This window comes from Macaca mulatta, chromosome 6, assembly GCF_049350105.2.
Source record: "Macaca mulatta isolate MMU2019108-1 chromosome 6, T2T-MMU8v2.0, whole genome shotgun sequence".
Classification (NCBI taxonomy): domain Eukaryota; kingdom Metazoa; phylum Chordata; class Mammalia; order Primates; family Cercopithecidae; genus Macaca; species Macaca mulatta.
Window position 1 is genome coordinate 79930489 of NC_133411.1, and position 22174 is coordinate 79952662.

Here is a 22174-nt window from a genome sequence, read left to right on the forward strand (position 1 = left end):
GGCAATGCTGGATGTTGTTAATCAGTCACCCCTTCTCCCCCAACTCAGCGGTACATTTATATTCCATGCTTAACAGAGTTCTGCCTCCTGGGAATGTAAATCCTGAGCAGAATGACAAACAAGGGGTTTAAAGCTAAACATCATAGTAACAGCATCCGAAATGCCTGGCCATGGTTTCCTGACCGAGATCCTTAGCTGCCTTTCATTCCTTGGGACTGCCTGCTTCTTCAGCTTTCCCTTCCATTCTGTATCCTTCCATTCTGTTTAGATTAGCTAGATCAAGTTTATGTGGCTTATAACCAAGTACCATAACTGACAAAACATCTATTTTCTAGGTGAAGTGATTTAAGTCAAGTCCTATACTCAGTGGTCAAATCAACTTCTAACCCACTGTTGGGGTCCGTGCCGGGGGTGGTGGAGAATGAAAGAACACACAAAAGACAAAGACACACAGAGAACATGGCGGCCGCGCTCAGAGCCTCCGCCTCACTTTATTTATACTCCATAAACCCCACGTCAGCAGAAAGAATGCAATGCAAAACAAACTTTCTTTTCCCAGATGTAACCTTCTACTCAGTTCTTTGTTTCTATGCTCTTCCTTATCTGCCCGCCTTCTTGGCGCCTACGGGAGTTCATTAAAAGTTCAATTGGAGATACTGTCCTTGAACCCTATCTATTCTCAGCATACTGTTTTCAAAGGCCCCTGCATTTCCCCCCCTTTTTTTTTGTTTTGCCTCAATCCTAAAAAGGTAGCCCATATTTGTTCTTGTGTTTTCTTTTGTTTTTGGAGGCGACGGAGGGAGCATCGAATCACCAAAAGAAGTAGACCCAATCCAAGTGCCCAAAGCAATATACTTCCAGAGATTGTAGAAATCCATGTCTTCATCTGGGTCCATGGGTTAAAGGCAACAAGGCGCTGACCCAGCTCCTGAAGGGTTACAGTTCCGGACAACACATGTAGTTGTTGTCGAAATGCTTCGGAAATGTTCTGAGTGAGCTCTTGGATGTCCAAACTAATATTTTTATGGCCTATTAATAATTTTCGGATTACGGTCCAATTTTGAGAGATGTTAAAAAGCACAGGCGTTACACAAAATTGAGTGGAGTTCCAATCACATTGTAATGTTATCCGAGTACTGAGGACAGTGAGCTGATCTCCAAGCCATGTCAAGGCTTGTTCCATGTTGTCCAATCTTTCAGCAAGTTGAGAATCAATGTTTCGTTGTTGAAGCCATAACCGGTGAGATTATTCGTGCCATTGCTGCACAAATTCAGCATTTTGTATGCTTTGATGAAGAGCGAGCCCTGCTATGGCCGCAGTGGAGACGATGGCGACAAGGCTCATCACCGAGGCAATTATAAGTCCAAGGGCACGGAGGGTTCGCTGGAGAGAAGTCCAAATATAAGTCTCAAGAGGTGATGCCCCCCACGGTCGCGTAAGGTTAACAGGTAGCCAAATTTCCTTACGAGCCCTGAGGATATAAATTTCCTCAGTAAAGTTGTGCCACCAGGAATGATTGAGGCAAGACAAAAATGTACACGTATCTGTACAATTAACAATCCCCATATCATTATCCCATGTCAAATTCCCTGCTAATAATAGGTAGGGCTTACAGACACAAGCAATAATATATCAGGAGGTATTTCGATATAACTGAATATGAAAGGAGTTATTTGGGTTAGAAAGATTAAGGGGCATATTCCCCACAAAAATGCTAATGGCATTGCCTGCAGCTAACAACTTCCAAAGATGACTCTGTACTTAGGCCTCCTTCACGCCGTACCAAGGTTTCATTACTGTTAGCAGCAATACTTTTATTTACCCGGTGCCATTTCAAAGGTATGTGACTAAATTTTGTTTGAAAATCACCGTGCACACTTCAATCAGTTATTTGCATCCCATTGTATTCTAATAAAATCCGGGGTTTATTTCCCCGACATTGTTGCCACTCCAGCACCTCAATATTAGGAGAAACCTCTGGAATAGGACAAAAAGATAAAGAACTAGGAATAGTTTCATTACTATATACAGTATGATTATAATAACAGTATTAGCAGCCACATGACTGATTATAGCGAACAACCCAGGCTTCATGCAATTTTTGGAGACAATGAGAACTATTTCCCATGCATATTGGAAGTTCTTCCACTCCAAATTGATATGTGTTGTTTATAATTCCCGTTTCCTGTTCTATATTGTCCTTGTCTATATAGGGGGACGGCATCCAAGTAGTGTCATTGGTGAAAACCTTAATTTCCGCCTCTCCCCAGGCGACTCCCTGATACAAGGGTGGAAAGGGAATATAAGTGCAATATTCATACAAAGCCTCACTAAGGGAAATAAGTCCCCCGCCGAGGCACATCCAACAAAAGAAGAAATGCATGCTGAATCCAGTTTTCTTTTCAACAGGGTTTCAATCATCTTGTAGGAAACCACTCAGGTCCGCTCCCTGTAAGGACAAGAGCATAGCCCCGTCCCTGTTTTAGAACTTGCCCTAGAACATACTTACCTTCTTCATTAGGATACCAAATCTTTAAATTGTCAGCGGGGACTATCACCAAGGGAGATGAAGAAAGATGGGTTACGACAGCAGAGTCTTGCAATTGTCTCCATTGATTCAAAAAATAATTGAGGTAAAAAGAACCTTCAAAATCAAAAAAATTAAGGTAGAAAGGTTAACCTTCAAAAAATCCGGTTTTTTGGGGGGCTCATTTCCCCCTTTTTGTTTTAGCAGTTGAGTTTTTAAGGTTAAATTTGCGTGCTTAATGATGGCTTGAGCTTGACTGTTGCCCGGGATACCGGTGATATGTTGAATATTGTATTGCTGTAAGAAAACTTGTAATTTATGAGAGACATAAGCAGGGGCATTATCCGTTTTAAGTATAAGAGGAATGCCCATGATGGCGAAACAAACTAAGAGGTGAGTAATAACAGAAATGAGAAAAGGTATCAATGGTATGATGAACATTTTAATCGTCCAAAAGAAGGGACACCTCGTGGATTAACCCCAGGATGGAAGGATGGAATGCTCAAAGGAGCACAGGAAGGACAAGCTCGAATAAGAGAACGAGCTTGTTTATGAGTTAAATGAAACCATTGTTGAAGGCCAGAACTATTAGTGTGATGTAGAGTATATTTTTGTTCTGCAGCATGTAGGTGGCCGATTAAAAGCAAATCAATCTGAGTATTACCATGAACTAATGGTCCAGAAAGTTGAGAATGAGAACGAAGATGAGTGATGAATAAAGGAGCTCGACGTTGGCTCAAAGTAAAGGATAACAAAGAAAATAATTTCTGAAGAGAAGAAGTAGCACAAAGAGGTAAAGTGGCCTGAGAAATATAAGAAGTAACATAAACGGCGTATTGAGAATCACTAACAATGTTACAACCAGTAGTAGGGAAATCAAGTAAGACCATGAGAATAGCAAACAATTCTCCCTATTGCACCGAGGGATAAGGATAAACTGTAACTCAAGATTGATGAAGCTTCTTGCCAAGAATCAGAAGTTGCAAGAAGATAAGTGATCTGACTATGAGTGAATTGAGAGATAATTAAGGAAGGATCTCCTCCCCAAAGTTGTCAACAGTGATGCCGTCCTTTGATGATCAGTTCAGCTAAACGATCGATATAAGTAGCCAAGCATTTAGATGTTTTATTGGACAAAAAGATCCATTCTAGCGGCCGATTGGTCTGATGAATCATTCCTGTAGGAGAATGTGAAGTATGAAATAAACAAAAGGAAAGGGGAACATCAGGAAGGGGCCTTTTAAAGTTGCTCTTCTACAAGCTGGAGTTCCTGTAAAGCCAAAGGAGTTAAATGGCGTGAGTTGTCCAAGTGACTGTCTCCTTCTAGAACAGAAAAAAGATGTTATATTCCTAAAACAGGACGCATCGTTTGAAAGTCATTTAATATTTTGAAATGATCACGTTGACTTTGAATTTTTTGGGGTCGAATATTTTGTGCTCCTAAGGTATAACCTAAATATTGAATAGGAAAATCCAGTTGACTTTTTTCTGGGGCAATATTAAGTGAATAGAAAGAAAGCTGAGTTTGTAATGATGCAAAAGGACAAGTTCTTGAGACAAGGTAGGGCTGTTTAACATACCTTGAGGTAAAACTTTCCATTGATATCGAGAAAGTGGCTGAGAATTATTAAAACAGGGACAGAGAAGATCCATACAATGATAAATTAACACAGTTGGAAACTGATTTTTTACAGGATTTAAAGTCCTATGTACGAATTTTTGACATATAGTAGAGCTATTAAGTATACCCTGAGGAAGAAGCTTCTGCTGATATTTTTGAATGGGTTGTCCATTATTATATTTAGGAATAATAAAGGCAAACTTTTTACAATCTTGAGGTTGTAACTGAATATAGAAAAAACAATTTTTGAGATCTATGACCATTAATTTTTAACTTTGTGGGATAAGGGCAGGATTAGGAAGACCAGGCTGTAAACTTTCCCTAGGTTTAATGTAAACATTTATAGTTTTAAGACAAGACAAAGATGGGAATTCCATGCAGAAATACGTGGCTTTATATTTCTCTCGGCCATTTGTTTTTTGAGTTACTCTTTTAGAGTCCTAAGTATTTCTTTAAATAATGGTCACTGTTTCACCTAAATAGGAGTGGTGGCTATGAGTTTAAAGGATTGTAGCCTATTTTGAACATCATATTTTTGGCAGCTGAGGAAATATAAGGAATGTTTAAAAAAGCAGCAAATTGTTGTGAAAGATCTTGTTCCCAAAAATTAATATTGATAGGAACAATATAAAAATAATAAAAAAAAAACACTTGACCTTGTTGACCTTTAGGACCGACACAGGTTAAAGGTTCTACGTCTTGATAAATCACAGAAGCAGCACCCAAGCCAGTGAGTATAACTGAAACTTGTCTTTTTTCCCATTGTATAGGCCACTAATTTAAACAAATAATAGACATATTCACCCCCGTATCAATTAACCCCTTAAAAACTATTTCATTAATATGCAATGAACATAAGGGCTTTTGATTAGAAACTAAAGTTTCCCAAAAAACAGTTTTTTCTGTGCTACCAGACCCTTCCTATTGAGAATACGTTCCCCTGCCTCTAGGCATATAAATTGTGAGACTTGAACATAATAAGAATTTTATTAGTAACATCATGTCCTTTTGGCAAAGGGCCACATACTCTAATAGCTAATTTATATACTCCTCTATTAGGAGACAAAGTATAAGGCTGAGTAATAGCTAAGTCAGCAGCGGCGCTCTGCTTAGTTGCCGCATAAGGTTGAGAAACTGGGGTAAGGTGTGGGATCCTTAAGGAGGACTTGAATTTATTCCTTGATGTTGTAGGCCATTGCTCAATGGGTATTGTATGCAGATTCAGTCAATAATCCAAGGCTAAATGGGTACTTGAAATTGGGATTGGATCTGGTGCTGAGATACAACTTTTACTTATTGATTTTTCTTTCCTCCGATTATTCCAAGGAGGGTGACTACCAATTTTGTACTTTATAGATCAGTCTAGAGGAAAGGGTTAAGCATGTAAGCTCTGGGGACAGAAAGTCATATTTTCAAAATATAATAGCTATATGACCTTGGATACATTTATAAAACTGTCTTAACTCTGTTTTCCTGTCTACAAAATGGTAATAATTATAAAATTTGTCAGCCTTAAAGGGATGTTGGAAGAACTAAATGCAAGTGAAGATTTTTTCACAGTAGTGGACACATAGTAAGTACTCAGTATACTATGGCTATTATTACTGTTATTATTGTTAATATTACGTCTATTTATTTTAGCTCTTTAATGTAACAAGTGCAGAACCATAATCTCACATCCTTCAGAGTCACGCTGATCTTGTATTTTTTTGGTCCTTTGACTAGTTTAGTGATTTATTACAAGAAACCTAGTTAGTTTGTGCATTCTTTTCCTTTCTTATATTTCTCATTTGTAAAGACTGATAAACCAACTACATTTTCAGACCTGGTGACATAAATTGTTGGGGCCCCAAGCCTGTGGGCCACGGCTCCCATTTCCCAGGAGAGGAGACAGTAAATTTCCACTTTTATCAGTTTTGAAACGACATTTATTTGTCCAATGTCGACCTTTACCACAACATTTGTACACCTCTGAAGGCAGCTTTCTGCCTTGAGGGATAAAAGTGTTCAATTTTTATGACATTCTTTTTTGAAATGTCTAGGTTTACCACACTGAAAGCAAACACCTTATTTGTTATTTCCTTTTAAGGCTTTAGACAAAGCTCCAGCAAATAATTGAGCATTATAAATAGCCCCTCCAACACTAACACAAGTTTTAATATACTTATCTAAATTGGCCCCATTGGCCTTTAACGATTTTAACAATTTTTGACAGTCAGCATAAGCATTTTTAAAAGACAACGTTTGTAACAAAATTTTTGAAGCAAGGTCAGCACCCACAATTTTCAAGACAGCATCCTGAAGACGGGCTACGAAATCTGGATATTGTTCATTTGTGCCCTGTAAAATCTTCACAGAGGAAAGGGAAGATTTTCCTGTTATCTCTACCTTATTTTAGGCCCTTAAAAACAAAGTCTTTATTTGAGTAAGGGCAACATCATCTAGACCAGCCTGAGCATTAAGAGTAGCATATTGGCCCGTGCCTGTGAGTTGTTCCTCAGTGGCTCCTGGGGGATCACATGTAACATTTTTTCTAGCCTGTACATGCACCTTGTTCATTTACCAGCTGTGCAATTGTAACCACTGAGAACGATCGAGAAAAGCCTTCCCCAAAGTCTTCCAGTCTACAGGAATTATCAAATTTTCTGATGAAAAAATATCAAGAAGACCAAGGATAGGGGTTCATAGTTAGAAATGGCAGCTTTCATTTCTTTTAAAAATTTAATTTGTAAGGCATTGAATTGGACATTATTGCCACCATTTGAAAACTGAGCATTAGGAGCAAAAGAAGCACAAATAATTGGAAACAGATCCAGCTCCTTAAAATTTTTTTTTTTTTCTCTTCTCTCCCTCCCCCAATGGCGGGCAAGGCACTGAGAAAACTTTGCCAAACAAAGGTAAAGATAAGGAAGCCTGGGGGTTGGAGGCACTGGAAAATCCTCTTTTAACAGGGCGGAAGGAAAAGAAACAGGGAAAGCTCACAAAGGTGAATTAGAAAAATGTATCTGTAATATTAGTTGAAGCATTTCCATAATACACTGCATGTCAGAATTTCCCTTAGAAGAAGGAAGAGCTGGCTTTTTCTCCTCTCCCCCTTTTGCTACCCTGGCACAAATGGGCTCCATTTCAGATTTATTTTATTTTTCCAAATCCTCAGATACCTTTCCTCCTGTGGCTACGTTACCACACTCCGAATCAGTCTCAAGTAACTCTAATGTCTGAGTGATAGAGTTACACAAGGTCCACAATTTTAGAGGCATAATATTCCCTAACTGGAGCGCTCTAAGCAGAGCTTTTACTACCTGTAACCATTTTTTCCCGATTCAGCTGCACTTTAGTCTGATACTGAAACCAGTAACAATGTTGTTCAACATGGGCAAACAATCGCTTCAAAGTCTTTTTCTTTCACTTCTACTCCCATAGACAGCAACAGTCCTTGAAACAGCCATAAATATTCTGAGGCCAGAGAGATGGAATTCCCATAATGAAAGCTTAAGAAGGTTCCCCTTAACAATATCCGAGCCTTACCCGCTCCTAGGGGGTTCCCCTTCTTGTTCTCCCCTACTCACCTGTGCTGACCCTGCTCCCTGCGCCACTTGTTGGGGTCCGTGCCGGGGGTGGTGGAGAATGAAAGAACACACAAAAGACAAAGACACACAGAGAACATGGCGGCCGCGCTCAGAGCCTCCGCCTCACTTTATTTATACTCCATAAACCCCACGTCAGCAGAAAGAATGCAATGCAAAACAAACTTTCTTTTCCCAGATGTAACCTTCTACTCAGTTCTTTGTTTCTATGCTCTTCCTTATCTGCCCGCCTTCTTGGCGCCTACGGGAGTTCATTAAAAGTTCAATTGGAGATACTGTCCTTGAGCCCTATCTATTCTCAGCATACTGTTTTCAAAGGCCCCTGCACCCACGGCTCGCTCTTCACGGCTTCTGTGAAACACGGATTTATAGTGCTCCCTTTGTGCCATTAGAGAATATCTCACTTGTACTGAAGAACTGACTTCTCTTCACAGAGGTCTTTTCCTACTGAAAAACTTCCTTAAAAGAGAAAAATATTCTAAATATACTTCTAGAAATGACAGTAAGTCTTTGTTGATTGACTTAGATTCAGTTTATTTTAATTACATATATTGTTTGATCTAATGAAGTATTACGGCAGGACAGAAGGGTGAAATTAAAAATCCTAAAGAAATCTCTAATAATCTCGTATACTTAAAAAAAGTATTATGCAAACTGACAGACAAAGTATTTTATTTATTTATAATATCATTTTGTAAACAATCACACTGTGCACTTTTTAATTCAACAATAAGAACAATTTTTTTCTAGGGATTTATAACAAACCCTATATAAAGTGAATGACTTAATACATGAGTGAAGATGACTAGGGTAGAATAATTTCTGAAAATGTCAAATTACAGCACTTGATACAAAGACCGATGATAACTATCTGTACCATAAAAATTTACATGCCATGAAACATTAATTTATAATTTTAAATACACAGTAAAACATAGTTATAAAAAGGGTATTAAATTTATTATAAACCAGTGAATCACTCAGAGAAATATTTATTAAAACCTACTAAAAACCAGTAAATATTGCAACTGAGGTAAAAATTTATAAGTAAACAAAACTATCACTTATAAGGACCAAGTAAACAAAAGGGCAGACATTTTCTGATGAATGTGTCTACTCCTTGATATTTTGAAGCAGCTTCAACAAATGTGACTCAATAACCTGTTGAACTAGAACAGATAGGTAATCAAGATTACAGCACACTGACTATAAATTTCTTAAAAAACTATCAAATTTAACTTATCCCCAATCTTTTCCTAAAATAAAGTTATTTCTAAGCAGGATACATGCATAGTCTGAGGGCGATAATACAATGCAAAACTTTAAAAAACTTGGGAAACTTAGTCTGTCCCTGAGGAACTGTCCAAGTTACTGGACGTTGTATCTTGGTTTCTGTATTTCTGAAACTGAAGTAGAGTCCAGAATACAAGATTATCCTAAGGTTGCCCTATAAATGGTTTGCTATCAAAATATGAAATAAATCTTATAAACATGTATGCACTTATCCTCCGGTAACTAAGTATTTGAGTTGGTGAAAAGTATAGTAACAAACTTATTTCTAGACTTTATAGGAATTTGTGGACTTTTCCCAAAGTTAAAAGTGTATGTCAGGAGTTGGGATAACATGTTTTAGGATTACAGTGATGAAGATGGTTTGGAGTACTGGCTTATACTATTTACAGAGCTTTACTAAGATGAGACACAAGAGTTCGACATACTTACCACTTCTATAGCCCAGGGCTACAGCTAGATCCATAGAATTATATCCAGAGTCAGTTTCAATTGTTGGGTCAGCCCCACTTTCTATACCAAAATAGAAAAATCTACATAAATGAAATGAAAATGCAGGTATGTTTGTCTATTATTGGCTCATGTAGAAATAGTTTGGAGAATGTTTTTAGGATAGTCTGACAAAGTACAGAATGCATGGGGTACTCAGAATTTATTTTAGTGGATTGGAGGGAAGACACTTCAAACAAACAGCATCCTCTGGAGTAGCTGAAACTCATACACAGTTAAAGATAAAGCTCATCTGCACTCCAGCCTGGGCAACAGAGCGAGACTCCGTCTCAAAAAAAAAAAAAAAAAAAGATAAAGCTCATGCGTAAGGACACTGTAGAAAGAAAACAATAGTGAATTCATTTTCTTTTCTTCTTTTTTTTTCCCCCCTGACAGAGCCTTGCTCCATCGCCCAGGCTGGAATGCTGCGGTGCAGTGTCGGCTCATTGCAACCTCTGCCCCTGGGGTTCAAGCGATCCTCCTGCCTTAGCATCCTGAGTAGCTGGGATTACAGGCGCCCACCTGCCTGGCTAATTTTTATATTTTTTGTAGAGATGGGGTTTCACCATGTTGGCCAGACTGGTTTGAACTCCTGACCTCAAGTAATCCACCCACCTTGGCCTCCCAAAGTGTGGGATTACAGGCATGAGCCACTGTGCCCGGCCACATAGTGGATTCACATGTGACCCCCCCAGTGAAAGCAACAAGGACATAAGGTCCAATTGCAAGTGTGGTATGTGATGGAGCTGCTTCTCACATGGGCAACTTTATGGTAGCAGGTGCTCTAGGGGTGAAGAGCAGCAAGATTCATGTATTTAACAATAGTTAACGATTCTCCTGAGTAGCACCAGGGGAGGCCAGGTTGAAAAAATAAAATCAAGTCCTCACATGGCATTTTCTAAATAGTATTCACTTTCATCTGCTTACCTAAGAGCATCTTTACACATTTCACATGATTTCCATGTACAGCATAAAGCAGAGGTGTTCCTCCATTCTGCAAAACAAAAAGGCAATTCAGTTTTTCAGGGTGAGCAAGACTCAAGTAATTTAATGCTGCTGTGAGAAGTTTTACTAGAATTGGACATACAATCATTTAAAGTAATTTTAATATTTTGTGAAGGATACTTAAATCAGAACTAATAATTGAGTCTGTGATATTCACTTTTTCTTCTAGGTATTTAGCTAATTAATTATTCTTCTTTATTTATTCTTTGATTTATTTTTTAGAAACAGGGTCTGTGTCACCCAGGTTGGAGTGCAGTGGTGCAATCATAGCTCACTGCAGCCTCAAACTTCTGGGCTCCAGCCATCCTCCTGCTTCAGCCTCCCAAGCAGCTGGGACTACAGGCGTACATCACCATGCCCAGTCTATTTCTTCTTTAATAAAACTTACTGCATCTCTCCTGAACCAAACAAATTCTAAAACTTGTTAGAGTAATTTTAAATGTAGTATCACAAACTTACCCAATCATATTCATTTACATCAACTCCACAATCAAGCAGCATTTTGACAATATCTGTGTAGCCTTTACTACAGGCCAACGACAGTGCACTTTCTCGACCTTTTCCTAAAAGTTGGGGATCAGCACCCTGATATGGGAAGTAGAGATAAAAGACTTCTCAATTAAACAAGAATATTGTTATCCTTGTCTACAATAATTATAGTAAAACACTAGGCCTGGTAATGTTCTGGGCTTAATATAGAAATAATGAAAACTTTTACTCATGGATGCTTTTATTGAGATTGCCTGGATGCCTTCCTTCCTCTGTCCTGTATCAATCCTAATTATCCTTTCATTCTGGAGTCAAGTCACAGCTCCTCCATGAAGCCCTCTCCTTTAAAGCTGACAGTACTTCTGTTCCCGTGGGACTTAGAAAGGTCTGGGCATCAAATTATTTCTTACTGTTGCATGTATGATTAGTCTTGCCTTCCCAACTAGATCCAAGTTCCACGAGAATATGAAAAGCATTAAACTTTTTTTGGTAGCCTCTACCATTATACCTAGCTGGCTGGATATATAAAAACTCTACTAATGACTTAACTGAACTTAAGTAACTATACATATACATTTTCTGAGGCATTTTCCTTACATTCTGAAGTAGGAACTCTACCACAGCTATTTGCCCGTGTGCTGCAGCCCACATCAGAGGAGTAAATCCTTCTTCATCCGTGTGATTGATAACATTTTCTATTTAAAAGAAAAGCAATTTTTGTGATCTAATTTAACAACCACATCTTAATATCACTATGAAAAACTGGCATTCCGAAGAGTTGATTATAATACTTAACAAAGTTCACTTTTTGCTGACTTTTGATTGGTGTCCTATTGCATGTTGTTGTAATTTGTAGTCTGAATGTATTAAAATATGCCTCAGTGTACATAGCCGGGTTCAGATAACATATTACTTAAAGTACAAACTACCAGACATGACATAATGCCAGGTACAAGGCAGTCAAAAGAATACTGGTCTCAGAATCAGGAGACCAGAGTTTGAATTCTGGCTCTGTCACTTTCTAGCCATGTGACCCTGGGCAAGACACTTAATTTCTTCAATATACAGAATTCCTTGCTTACCTCGACGTACAGTTGGGAGGATCATAATAAAAATGAGATTATATGATAGCCCTCAGCATTACAGAAATACATAAACTTACTGAATCTTATTAAAGCTATCTTCTACTCCATAGCTAACATTGCTGCCTGTGAATTTCTCTCATTCTTGTGGTTTGCTAACACGATGTTATGTGGATGACAGATAATATAATGTGAATGAAGAATAGTCTCAAATACAGTACCATGCAATTCTACCTTGAACCCCATTTTCTTCCCTAGATTGTCTACTAGTTATTAAGTCCACAGCCTTGTCTCTAAATTTATTTAGTAGATTGAAGAAGCCTCCAAATATTCATAAACAAACAGAAATATAATGATTAAGTCTTTCTTATAAAAATGATGTGATTAAGCAAAATAAAACTCTTTGATCAGACTCCCTGTATTCAATAAACAGTTTTGGGACAACTGGCTAACTTTTAAAGCATGAAAATAAAAATACAGCTCAATCTTTACTTCATTACAACAAAACATATTCCATGTGAGTTAAAGATTGAAATGTAAAAAGGAAGCCCCAGAAGTTCTAGAATAAGGAATGAGTGAATTTATTTATAATCTTAAAATGGGAAATCCTTTCTAAGAAAGATATAAAATCCAGAAGTCACAAAGAAGAAAATAAATTTATGACTTACAAATGTTATGCTTTCAGAACTTCATAAAGGAAGTCAAAGGAAAAATGACAAGCTGGGGAACAATATATGCAACATAAACAACAACAAAAAGCTAATTTCCTTAATTTAGAGTTTACATACCAGTATATAGCAGGCAGTTCACACACAAAAAATTCCAGTAGACCATAACTTAAAAAATGTAAATGAAACTACTCTGAGATGCCATTTTTCACCCGTCAGATTAGCAAAATTTGGAGTCTGCTAATATCCTATATCAGTGAGGGCATGGGGAAACAGAAACTCTAGCTCTGGTGTAAGGACATACATCTGGTTTTAGATATATATGTTATATATTTACATGTATAAGTTGTATGTATATATATGTATGTATATATGCATATACATGTATATATGTATGTATGTATATATATACACACATACACACACACCCTTTGACTCAGCAAATCTACTTGTGGGAATCTGCCCTATAGATATACTTTAAGTTTTAAGTATAAACCTAAAACTTAAGGGGGGGCAGTTAAAACAAATAACATAGAACATGTACATGCAATACAATGCACACTTACGGAACTAGAAAAACAATAAAACAGGTCTTTAATATGTGCTTATATAGAAAGCTCTCCACAGTATTCAGTGTAAAATGGTGCAATGTAGTGCATATTTTGCCTTTTGTGTAAGTAACAAGCACATACACATTCTCACACATAACCTGAAACACAAATAGAAACGTTTTCCATAAAAATTTTCTGAAAATGTAAGAAACTTATAATGTTTGCTTTTGGGGAAAAGGCAAGGGTGGTAAAGGAACTTTTACATTTTATATTCCTTTTTTTTTTTTTACTATCCATTGGGTTATCTGCCTGGTGAGTTTATGTAACTATTTGTTTTTGTCTTTATACTTTCTTATATTAAAATAAAATAACAAATCTAATAAATCCTACTGAATTTGTTTAAATATTTTTAAATAGGCTATTACCTTGTTCGATACGAGTAGCCAGATACAGCATCTCTCCCTGAGCAGCCAACTGGTGAACAGACAAAGCTGAAACAGTACAGAAAATACTTCATGCATTATCTATAGGGTACACTTGCATCATCCCAGGGTTCATGTTTGTGTCACAATTTTCTTTTCCAAAACAAAAACTATAATTTTACTGTTTTAAAAATATAACTTAAAATGTATCCTAAAATTAAGGCTGGGCACGGTCGCTCATGCCTGTAATCCCAGCACCTTGGTAGGCAGAGGCAGGTGGATCACTTGAGGTCAGGAGTTTGAGACCAGCCTGGCCAATGTGGCAAAACCCTGTCTCTACAAAAAATACAAAAATTAGCTAGGCGTGATGGCGCACGCCTATAATCCCAGCTACTTGGGAGGCTGAGGCGGGGGGAATCACTTGAATCAGGGAAGCAGAGGTTGCAGTGAACTGAGATTGCACCACTGCACTCCAGTCTGAGTGACAGAAAAAAAAAAAAAGTATCCTAAAATTACAAGTACTCATTCTGTATCTGAGAATTGATTCATATTCACTTAAGGTAATTTTGATATCTACAATTTTATTTTTATGAGACAAGGTTTCGTCATGTTGCTCAGGTTGGCCTTGAACTCCAGGGCTCAAGCAGATCCTCCCACCTTGACCTCCCAAAGTGCTGGGATTACAGGCATGAGCCCCCATGCCTCGGCCTTTTTTAAAAATCTACAAATTGTTATTATCAATGAAATCTATTCTGAAGAAATGGCTTAGGTATTTAATTTTTAAAATGCTATTTCTGTATCCAAACTTATGAGGAAGATGGGTCTAAAAGACAGGAAGACACTTTTTGTCTTTTTATTGACTGACCCCATTGTGGTCTTAAATATTTTTATTTCAAGACTCTATGGGGTTTTCTTTTTACAAGGAATGAGGTCATAAATGAAAAACAGGCTTGAGAGTAAATTTATTTATTTATTTCGAGACAGGGTCTCAATTTGTCACCCATCCTCAACCTCCTGTGCTCAAGTGATCTTCCTGCCTCATGCCCCTAAATAGCTGGAACTACAGGTGGGTGCCACCATGTCTGGGTAATTTTCATATTTTTTGTAGAGACAGGGTTTTGCCATGTTGCCCAGGTCTTCAACTCCTGAGCTCAAGCAATCCGCCAGCCTCAGCCTCCCAAAATGCTAGGGTTATAGGCATGAGCCACTGCGCCTGGCCTGAGAATAAATTCTTGAGTGTAGGCCCAGCTGTGGCTGATTAGCTATGTGATCTTGGGTAACTTTAAACATTTTTGTCTGTAATGTGGGATGTAAATCAAATGATCTTAGGTATTTGTTTTTAGCTCAAAAATTCTATAGTGGATTATTTTAAGATAACTTCTTTAAAGACAATGCCAAGTAGGGAGAGTTCTCCTTAAAAATTAGTAGCATTTGATCATTGACTTCAATGATATGATTGGATGGCCTTACTACAGAAAGAAAAGCAACTGGTGTCCTATGCAAATTTATGTAAGTAAACCAGAAACGGCCAACAGTGGGGTGAGAGTCCTACAGGAAGATTCTTCCTAGCTCAACTGTTACAGTATGTGACTCAGAAATCAGGAGGGATTTAGTGTTTCCAAAGAAAAGACAGATTTTGTCATGCTTTAGAATATAGATATATTTATATTACATTCTCAAATACAGTGACTAACATATATACAGTTAAATACTAACACAAATAGTTGTTTTTCTCTTTTTAACATACTTATGCTACATAGAATATTTTTGTAGTTTCAATAGAAAAACTTTACTTCCTCTAGAATGATTCTACATTTAAAAAGTTGTAGATTCAAGGTATTAAAAGAGGTGGTTTCATATTCATATTATATTCAAATTCAAAATTACAGTGCAAATCACTCAGCTTTTACTACAAAATCATTTATTGATCAGTGATCTGGTTTATAAGTAAAATGTGAAGCCTTGAACTCCAAGAACATGAAAACACTGACTGTATTTTAATTTCAAAGGGCTCCGAATTATTATCTTTAATCTCATTATTAACTGATTTCTATAGTAAAACTTTTAAGTTTTCGTAATATTTTAATCTGTATTTGCTCTCTCAACAGAGAAATATAACACATGAACTGTTTATTTATTATTGATTGATTGGAATCAGGGTCTCACTCTGCTGCTCAGGCTGGGCTGCAGTGGCGTGATCACAGCTCATTGCAGCCTTGACCTCCTGGGCTCAAGTGATCCTCTTGCCTTAGCCTCTTGAGTATCTGGGACTACAGGTGCATGCCACCACACCTGGCTAATTTAAAAAATTTTTTTTGGTAGAGATGGCGTCTTGTTATGTTGCTTAGGCTGGTCTTGAACTCCTGAGCTCAAGTAATCCTACTTCAGTATCCCAAAGTGCTGGGATTATAGGTGTGACCCACTGTGTCTAGCCCCACGTGAAATATTAAAAAATGTAATAATATATGAAAAAGTTTTCAATTGCTAAAACTACCAGGATATCACTTAAGCTTTCAAAAAACTTAAGTATAATGCATTTATTTATTTATTTTTAATTGACAATAATTGTGTATATCTATGGAGTACAAAGGGGTATTTTAATATATGTTTATATTGTGGAATGATTAAAGCCAATTAACAAATCTATCACCTCATATACTTACTTTTTTGTGGTGAAAACATTTAAAATTTACTCTTTTAGCGATTTTGAAAAATATAATGCATTATTATTTTTTATTTTTATTTTTCTGAGACAGGGTTTCACTCTGTCACCCAGGCTGGAGTACAACGGTGCAATCTCAGCTCATTGCAACCTCCTCCTCCCAGGTTCAAGTGATCCTCTCACCTCAGTCTCCCAAATAGCTGGGAACACAGACATGCACCACCACACCTGGCTATTTTAAAAAATTTTTGCATTTTTTATTTTTTGTATTTTTAGTTTGTGTTGCCCTGGCCAGTCTCGAATTCCTGAGCTCAAGCGATCCACCAGCCTTGGCCTCCCAAAGTGTTGGGATTACAGGTGTAAGCCACCATGCCCAGCCTTCACTGCATTATATTTATTATAGTCACCATTGTGCACAATACGTTATTAAGTAGTCCTCCTGTCTAGCTAAAACTCTGTATCCTTTGATCAATATCTCTACCCTTTCAGCATCTACTCACCTCTCCCAGCCTCTGGTAAACACCAGTTTACTGTGTACTTCCACTGAGTTCTACTTTTCCAGATGTCCCATATAGTGAGATCATGTGGTATTTGTCTTTCTATGCCTGACTTATTTCACTTAGCATAATGTCCTCCAGGTTCATCCATGTGTCGCTAAGTGACAGAATTTCCTTCTTTTTTAAGGTTGAATAGTATTCCATTGTGTAGTATAAAACATTTTCTTTATCCAAAGAATATGCATTTAATGAAAATAATGTTTTAAAGTCAAATTCTTGAAAGTATTATATTAAGAATATAGTAATACATCAGTGGCAAATACTTACAATTTGCTAACAGAGGTGTGGTAGAGACCTCATTTCCTCTGTGTTTGTTGGTTAAAGTAGTTGACTGTTTTATGGGTGAGAAATGCTTTGTTGTAGATGGGGTGTAGACATGCCTTACTTGAATTCCCGGAGAAGGAGATGTATGGATATTGCATTCAGCTAAGTAAAAAACAAATGTAAACACATTAAAAGCATTTCAGTAAGAGTTCTATGTCAATGGCTACATTTAAAAAGAAATACATGAGGTATAATAGCTTCAATTAAACTATTTATCAAGTGATACTAAATTGTTTTTATCATAGAAAGTCTATACTTCCTTGTTTGCATAGTGGCGAGTTAATCTAGGCTGCGCATGGTGCTCAAGCCTGTAATTCCATCACTTTGGGAGGCCAAGGCAGGTGGATCACCTGAGGTCAGGAGTTCGAGACCAGCCTGGCCAACATGGTGAAACCCCGTCTCTACTAAAAATACAAAAACTTAGCTGGGCATGGTGGTGCACACCTGTAATCCCAGCTACTCGGGAGGCTGAGGCAGGAGAACTGCTTGAACCCAGGAGGTGGAGGTTGCAGTGACCCAAGATCTCGCCACTGCACTCCAGCCTGGGCAACAGAGCGAGACTTCCACTCAAAAAAAAAAAAAAAGTCTGTACTGTACTACCACAGTGAAAGTTCTGGAAAAAAATATTAATCTTGAGTGATGTTATCCTAAGAGAATAGTTTTATTATTCAGGGTATCATTGTAAAAGCAAATCTAGGGCCGGGCTCGGTGGCTCAAGCCTGTAATCCCAGCACTTTGGGAGGCCGAGGCAGGCGGATCACAAGGTCAGGAGATCGAGACCATCCTGGCTAACGCCGTGAAACCCCGTCTCTACTAAAAAAATACAAAAAACTTGCCGGGCGAGGTGGCGGGCGCCTGTAGTCCCAGCTACTCGGGAGGCTGAGGCAGGAGAATGACGTGAACCCGGGGAGCGGAGCTTGCAGTAAGCCGAGATCGCGCCACTGCACTCCAGCCTGGGCGACAGAGCAAGACTCCGTCTCAAAAAAAAAAAAAAAAAAAAGCAAATCTAGGGCATGATGACAGACTTCAATGCATTAAAGCATAGAAAGTAAATGCACATTAAATATTCATAGAACAGGAATATTCAGGAAGGGATATTACACTAATTCATTTCTAAAAGGAACACGAATTTTTTTTCTTATGATTTTATTTTTTGAGACAGAGTCTCACTCTGTTGCCCAGGCTGGAGTGCAGTGGCATAATCTCAGCTCACTGCAACCACCGCCTCTCTGGTTCAAGCAGTTCTCGTGCCTCAGCCTCCTGAGTAGCTGGGATTACAGGTGTGTCCCACCACGCCTGGCTGATTTTTGTATTTTTAGTAGAGACGAGGTTTCACCATGTTGGCTAGGCTGGTCTTGAACTCCTGACCTCAAGTGATTTGCCCGCCTCGGTCTCCCAAAGTGCTGGGATTACAGGCATGAGCCACCGTGCTCAGCCCTATGATTTTTAAAGGAACAATAGGGAACTTCATTAGGGAATTTGTAAACAAATATTAAAAAAGAAGTTTTTAAAAAAATCAACATGTACTTCCTTTAAATATTATATAATCTGAAATTATTTTAATTTGGCTTCTGTGAGATTCCAGAAAATCATATTAAAAAATGACTTCTAAACTGTCTTCCCAAACTCAAAATTTCATGATTGGGGAAAAAACCCAAATACACAAAAACAAAAACAAATGCAGATATTTATACCATAACTTTCAACCTTTAAATAGGACAGATGCCACCTCCAGGTCAGAATTAACCTGATCTTGAATATTTTTACTATCTTCTTCATTTAAGGACTTCACAAATCGAGAACACACATTCATATCAAATCGGTTAGGCAATATGAATTTCATTCCCATGGCAACACCCTGAGCTGACCCTTCTTCTGAATTTGGGTCCAGTGGATGTTCTATTTTAATGTCTGGCATGCCAGTTAGGCTATAAGTGCTGGGACACTCTTCCACTATAAGCTGGGCTCCAATATCCAGATTTGTTGATGTAGCCATGATTTCAACTGTAGTTTCAGTAATTAAAACATTTCTTCATGATTTCCTCTTGGTTTTATAAGAGCAGTATCCAGTGTATTCTTGGAATTTGGATATTTAAAAATCTGAAAGAAAAAAATTAGAAAATTAAAAGTATTCTATCAACTTAGGTAAAAATACACAAAATAATCAATCAAGTATCGAAACAATGCTCTTGAAAGCACCTACACATAATGGAAAGCATATAATGTTCAGAGGTAGAGAAACCTGAGTATGTATCCAAGCTTTGCCATTAATTAGCTGTGTGACCTGTATAACTTACTCAATCCCTCTGAGTTTCCGTGTCGTTTATAAAATAGGGATACCACCATTAACCTTACAGGGTTCTGGTAAAGACCAAATGAAATACTGGACAGTGACATTCTCACCTCCATCATTAAATTCCAATAAATTTTAGTTACTGTTTCTCCCATTTCCTATATCTGAATATTGCCAAATGGATAAAAGATCAGGCTAACAATGAAAATAAACTTTAACTTCTTACCTCAGGTTAGTTCTTTAATATGTTATGTTTATATAGGTGGCCCTTAGTTTGAATTTAGAAATGATATAATTCATGTTGTATCCAAGTTTATTGGCATTGTTATCTGTAACACCTGTGATTCCTAGACCGTGAAAGACTTTACAAAACTTTGGTTTTCTTGAACTGAAGGTACATTTATCAATTTTTGTTCAGATTAAGCATTAGCAACTTAATGTAGGTTTCATGAAAAATAAAGTAGGTAGATTATGGATTGGCTTTCCAAGATGTATAATTGTCTTAGATACATTATCATTTGGGACAGGAAGGCAATTAATAACATCCAGTTAATTTTTTCACGTTAGGGTTTATTGCCTCTTAGAAGTTTTGAGAGGGTGCAGGGTGTTATAAAATTGGAATTTGAATTAAAAGAAAAATGCATTAGGATCACAGTGGAGCAAGGGTCACCAAACCCTACATTTACAGATAACCACCTTTGACAATTTTAAAAACATTTTCAAAGATTAATCCTTGTAATAATCCTTTGAGTAGGCAGGTCAGATAATCATATGTCCACCTAGGAGAGGAGAAAAAGGAAGCTCATGAATTATGAGGGCTTACTCAGCTCTTCTGACTCCATCACTCTGACCATTAATTTTAATAATGAGGCAGCACTGAACAAAGCCAAAACCTCCAAGAGAGAGTTGAATAAATAACACATAGTATAGTAAGGAAAAAAAAAAAACAAAAAAAAGGCAGGAAGAAGGTTAATACATTTCGGCTAAAAGAAGGAAACCAGAAAAGAAAGTAAGTTCAGAGATTCAAAGGGAGATGGATGTGCAATGCATTAGTCCATGCGTCTTAAAAAGTACTGGACAATCCCAACTGTGTTTCCTGAGGGAAGAACCATCTCCCCCTTTTTCCTATCCAGCAGTTGGCTAAGTGCAACTCCCCTAAGCTGAGTGCCCTGCATATATCTGTATTTTAGCATTTACCATTTTCTTGACCATTTACATAAATCTAAATTGAAAACTCCCCTAGGATGGGGACCACTCTTACCAATCTCTGCACACAAAACAGTACTTGGTCCTACCAGGTGCTCCGTAAATGTTTTCTGATCTTAACTTTAATAATTTTTTCCATACTCTTTTTTCGATTTCTAACATTTGCTGATTAGACCTGGCTTTCCACTCCCAACATCGCTACTAAAGAGCTGGGCAATCCTGGACAAATAAATAATACAAGTTTTCTGAAATTCACCTATTATAAAAAGGTGTTGAAATAGGCCTTTCTAATATTCTTTCCAGCTCTAAACAGTTTCCATGTTACAAATCAAGGTTTATAGATGGAATTACAGGTCTTCGAGAGGCGAATAGCAAATGTGTTTAGGGGAAGGGGGTGGGTGGAAAAAGAACGCTTATCTTGGCACAGCAGTCTAATGCGAGGAGAAGCAAAGTTGATTGGTAAGACAAAATTTTGAAGAACAGGAGAGGGAGGCGGGGGTGAGGGTGGCGGGGGGTGAGGTAAACACGACTTAGAAGAGGAGGTGGTGAGAAAAAGGGGGTAAGGCTAAATAGATAGCTAGGTTCACCTCGATCTGTCAGAGCCCAGGGATGAAGGGATAGAGAGTCTAAGGAGATAAAGTGAGCAGCTATGCTAGTTCCTGCGGATGCTAATAACAGGAGCCCCTCGTTTCTTCCTGATTCTGGAATTATCCTACAAGGAGAGGAAGGTGCTATGAAAATAAATGATGCCTCACAGGCTACAGGTGTCCCAGCGTCCCGAGACAGGAGCCCGCTGGAGGGGAGACTCTTGTAGGAAAGGAAGTCCGTTCTGTAGCCACCCGCCAGCTGTGCCCGAAAAGTCCCAGGAAGAAACTCTCGCTCATCCGCGGCGAGCGGATCCCGGACACGGGGGCTGGAGGCCGACCCGGTGAGAGTGCAGGGTCTCGCGACCACCGACGACAGCAGACAGCGAGTGGAGCCTTCCCATCTGAGGCCAGCTTCAGTACAGGCCTCCAAGCCCGGGCTTGTTTTGGCCGCGACGTCACTTCCGATTTCTTCTTTCGCCTTCTGGCTGAAAAACGTTCTGTGGCAGTGCAGCTGAGATTTTCAGGTTTTCTTTTCTTTGTCTCTCTCTCCTTTTTTTTATTTTTTTTGCCGCCTTTACGCTCCAAGGCCCATCCTGCCGGAGTACTACACAGATAGGGTCATTTCAGTTGACGGTTCTGGGTCACCAGAGCAGAGGAAGCCCCAATTTCGCCCTCCGGTCACGCCTCCTGCTCCAGATCGCCCCGCCCACCTGACTCGCCTCCGCGCCGCCGGGTTGCGTGAGTATCTTGAGCGTGCGCTGGTACGTCATTTTCGCGCGACGTTAGGTTCGCTGTGTGTGTCGCCGGCTCCTT

The 22174-nt window shown here is 38.4% G+C and overlaps 1 protein-coding gene across 4 annotated transcripts; it reads right to left on the reverse strand.

Annotated features, from left to right (window-relative positions):
- Window positions 1-449: 449 nt before the first annotated feature.
- ANKRA2 (ankyrin repeat family A member 2) lies at window positions 450-22060 on the reverse strand. 4 transcript variants are annotated; one of them, XM_078004009.1, is made up of 10 exons: window positions 21530-22060; window positions 18983-19375; window positions 17219-17377; window positions 13736-13801; window positions 11607-11704; window positions 10980-11105; window positions 10443-10509; window positions 9459-9539; window positions 2511-2645; window positions 450-1472 (listed from the first exon to the last, which is right to left on the reverse strand). In XM_078004009.1, the coding sequence occupies exons 2-10, from the start codon at window positions 19269-19271 to the stop codon at window positions 1357-1359; spliced, it is 1137 nt and encodes a 378-aa protein (XP_077860135.1). In that variant the 5' UTR covers window positions 19272-19375; window positions 21530-22060; the 3' UTR covers window positions 450-1356. The 4 variants fall into 4 exon arrangements, with proteins under 4 accessions (XP_077860135.1, XP_077860136.1, XP_014995685.1 ...); XM_078004010.1 differs by having other exon boundaries at window positions 18970-19375; XM_015140199.3 differs by lacking the exons at window positions 450-1472; window positions 2511-2645 and adding an exon at window positions 8246-8905 and having other exon boundaries at window positions 18970-19375.
- Window positions 22061-22174: the final 114 nt, after the last annotated feature.

What these genes read in the sequence shown, in the direction of transcription:
- ANKRA2 (XM_078004009.1), bottom strand. Translation starts at nt 19,271, where the DNA reads ATGGCTACATCAACAAATCTGGATATTGGAGCCCAGCTTATAGTGGAA. An exon ending in GGCATCTGTCCTATTTAAAG is followed by an intron (nt 17,378 to 18,982) that starts GTTGAAAGTTAT and finishes TTTTTTACTTAG; the next exon opens with CTGAATGCAATATCCATACA. An exon ending in AGCCCTGGGCTATAGAAGTG is followed by an intron (nt 2,646 to 9,458) that starts GTAAGTATGTCG and finishes TTGATTTTGAAG; the next exon opens with GTTCTTTTTACCTCAATTAT.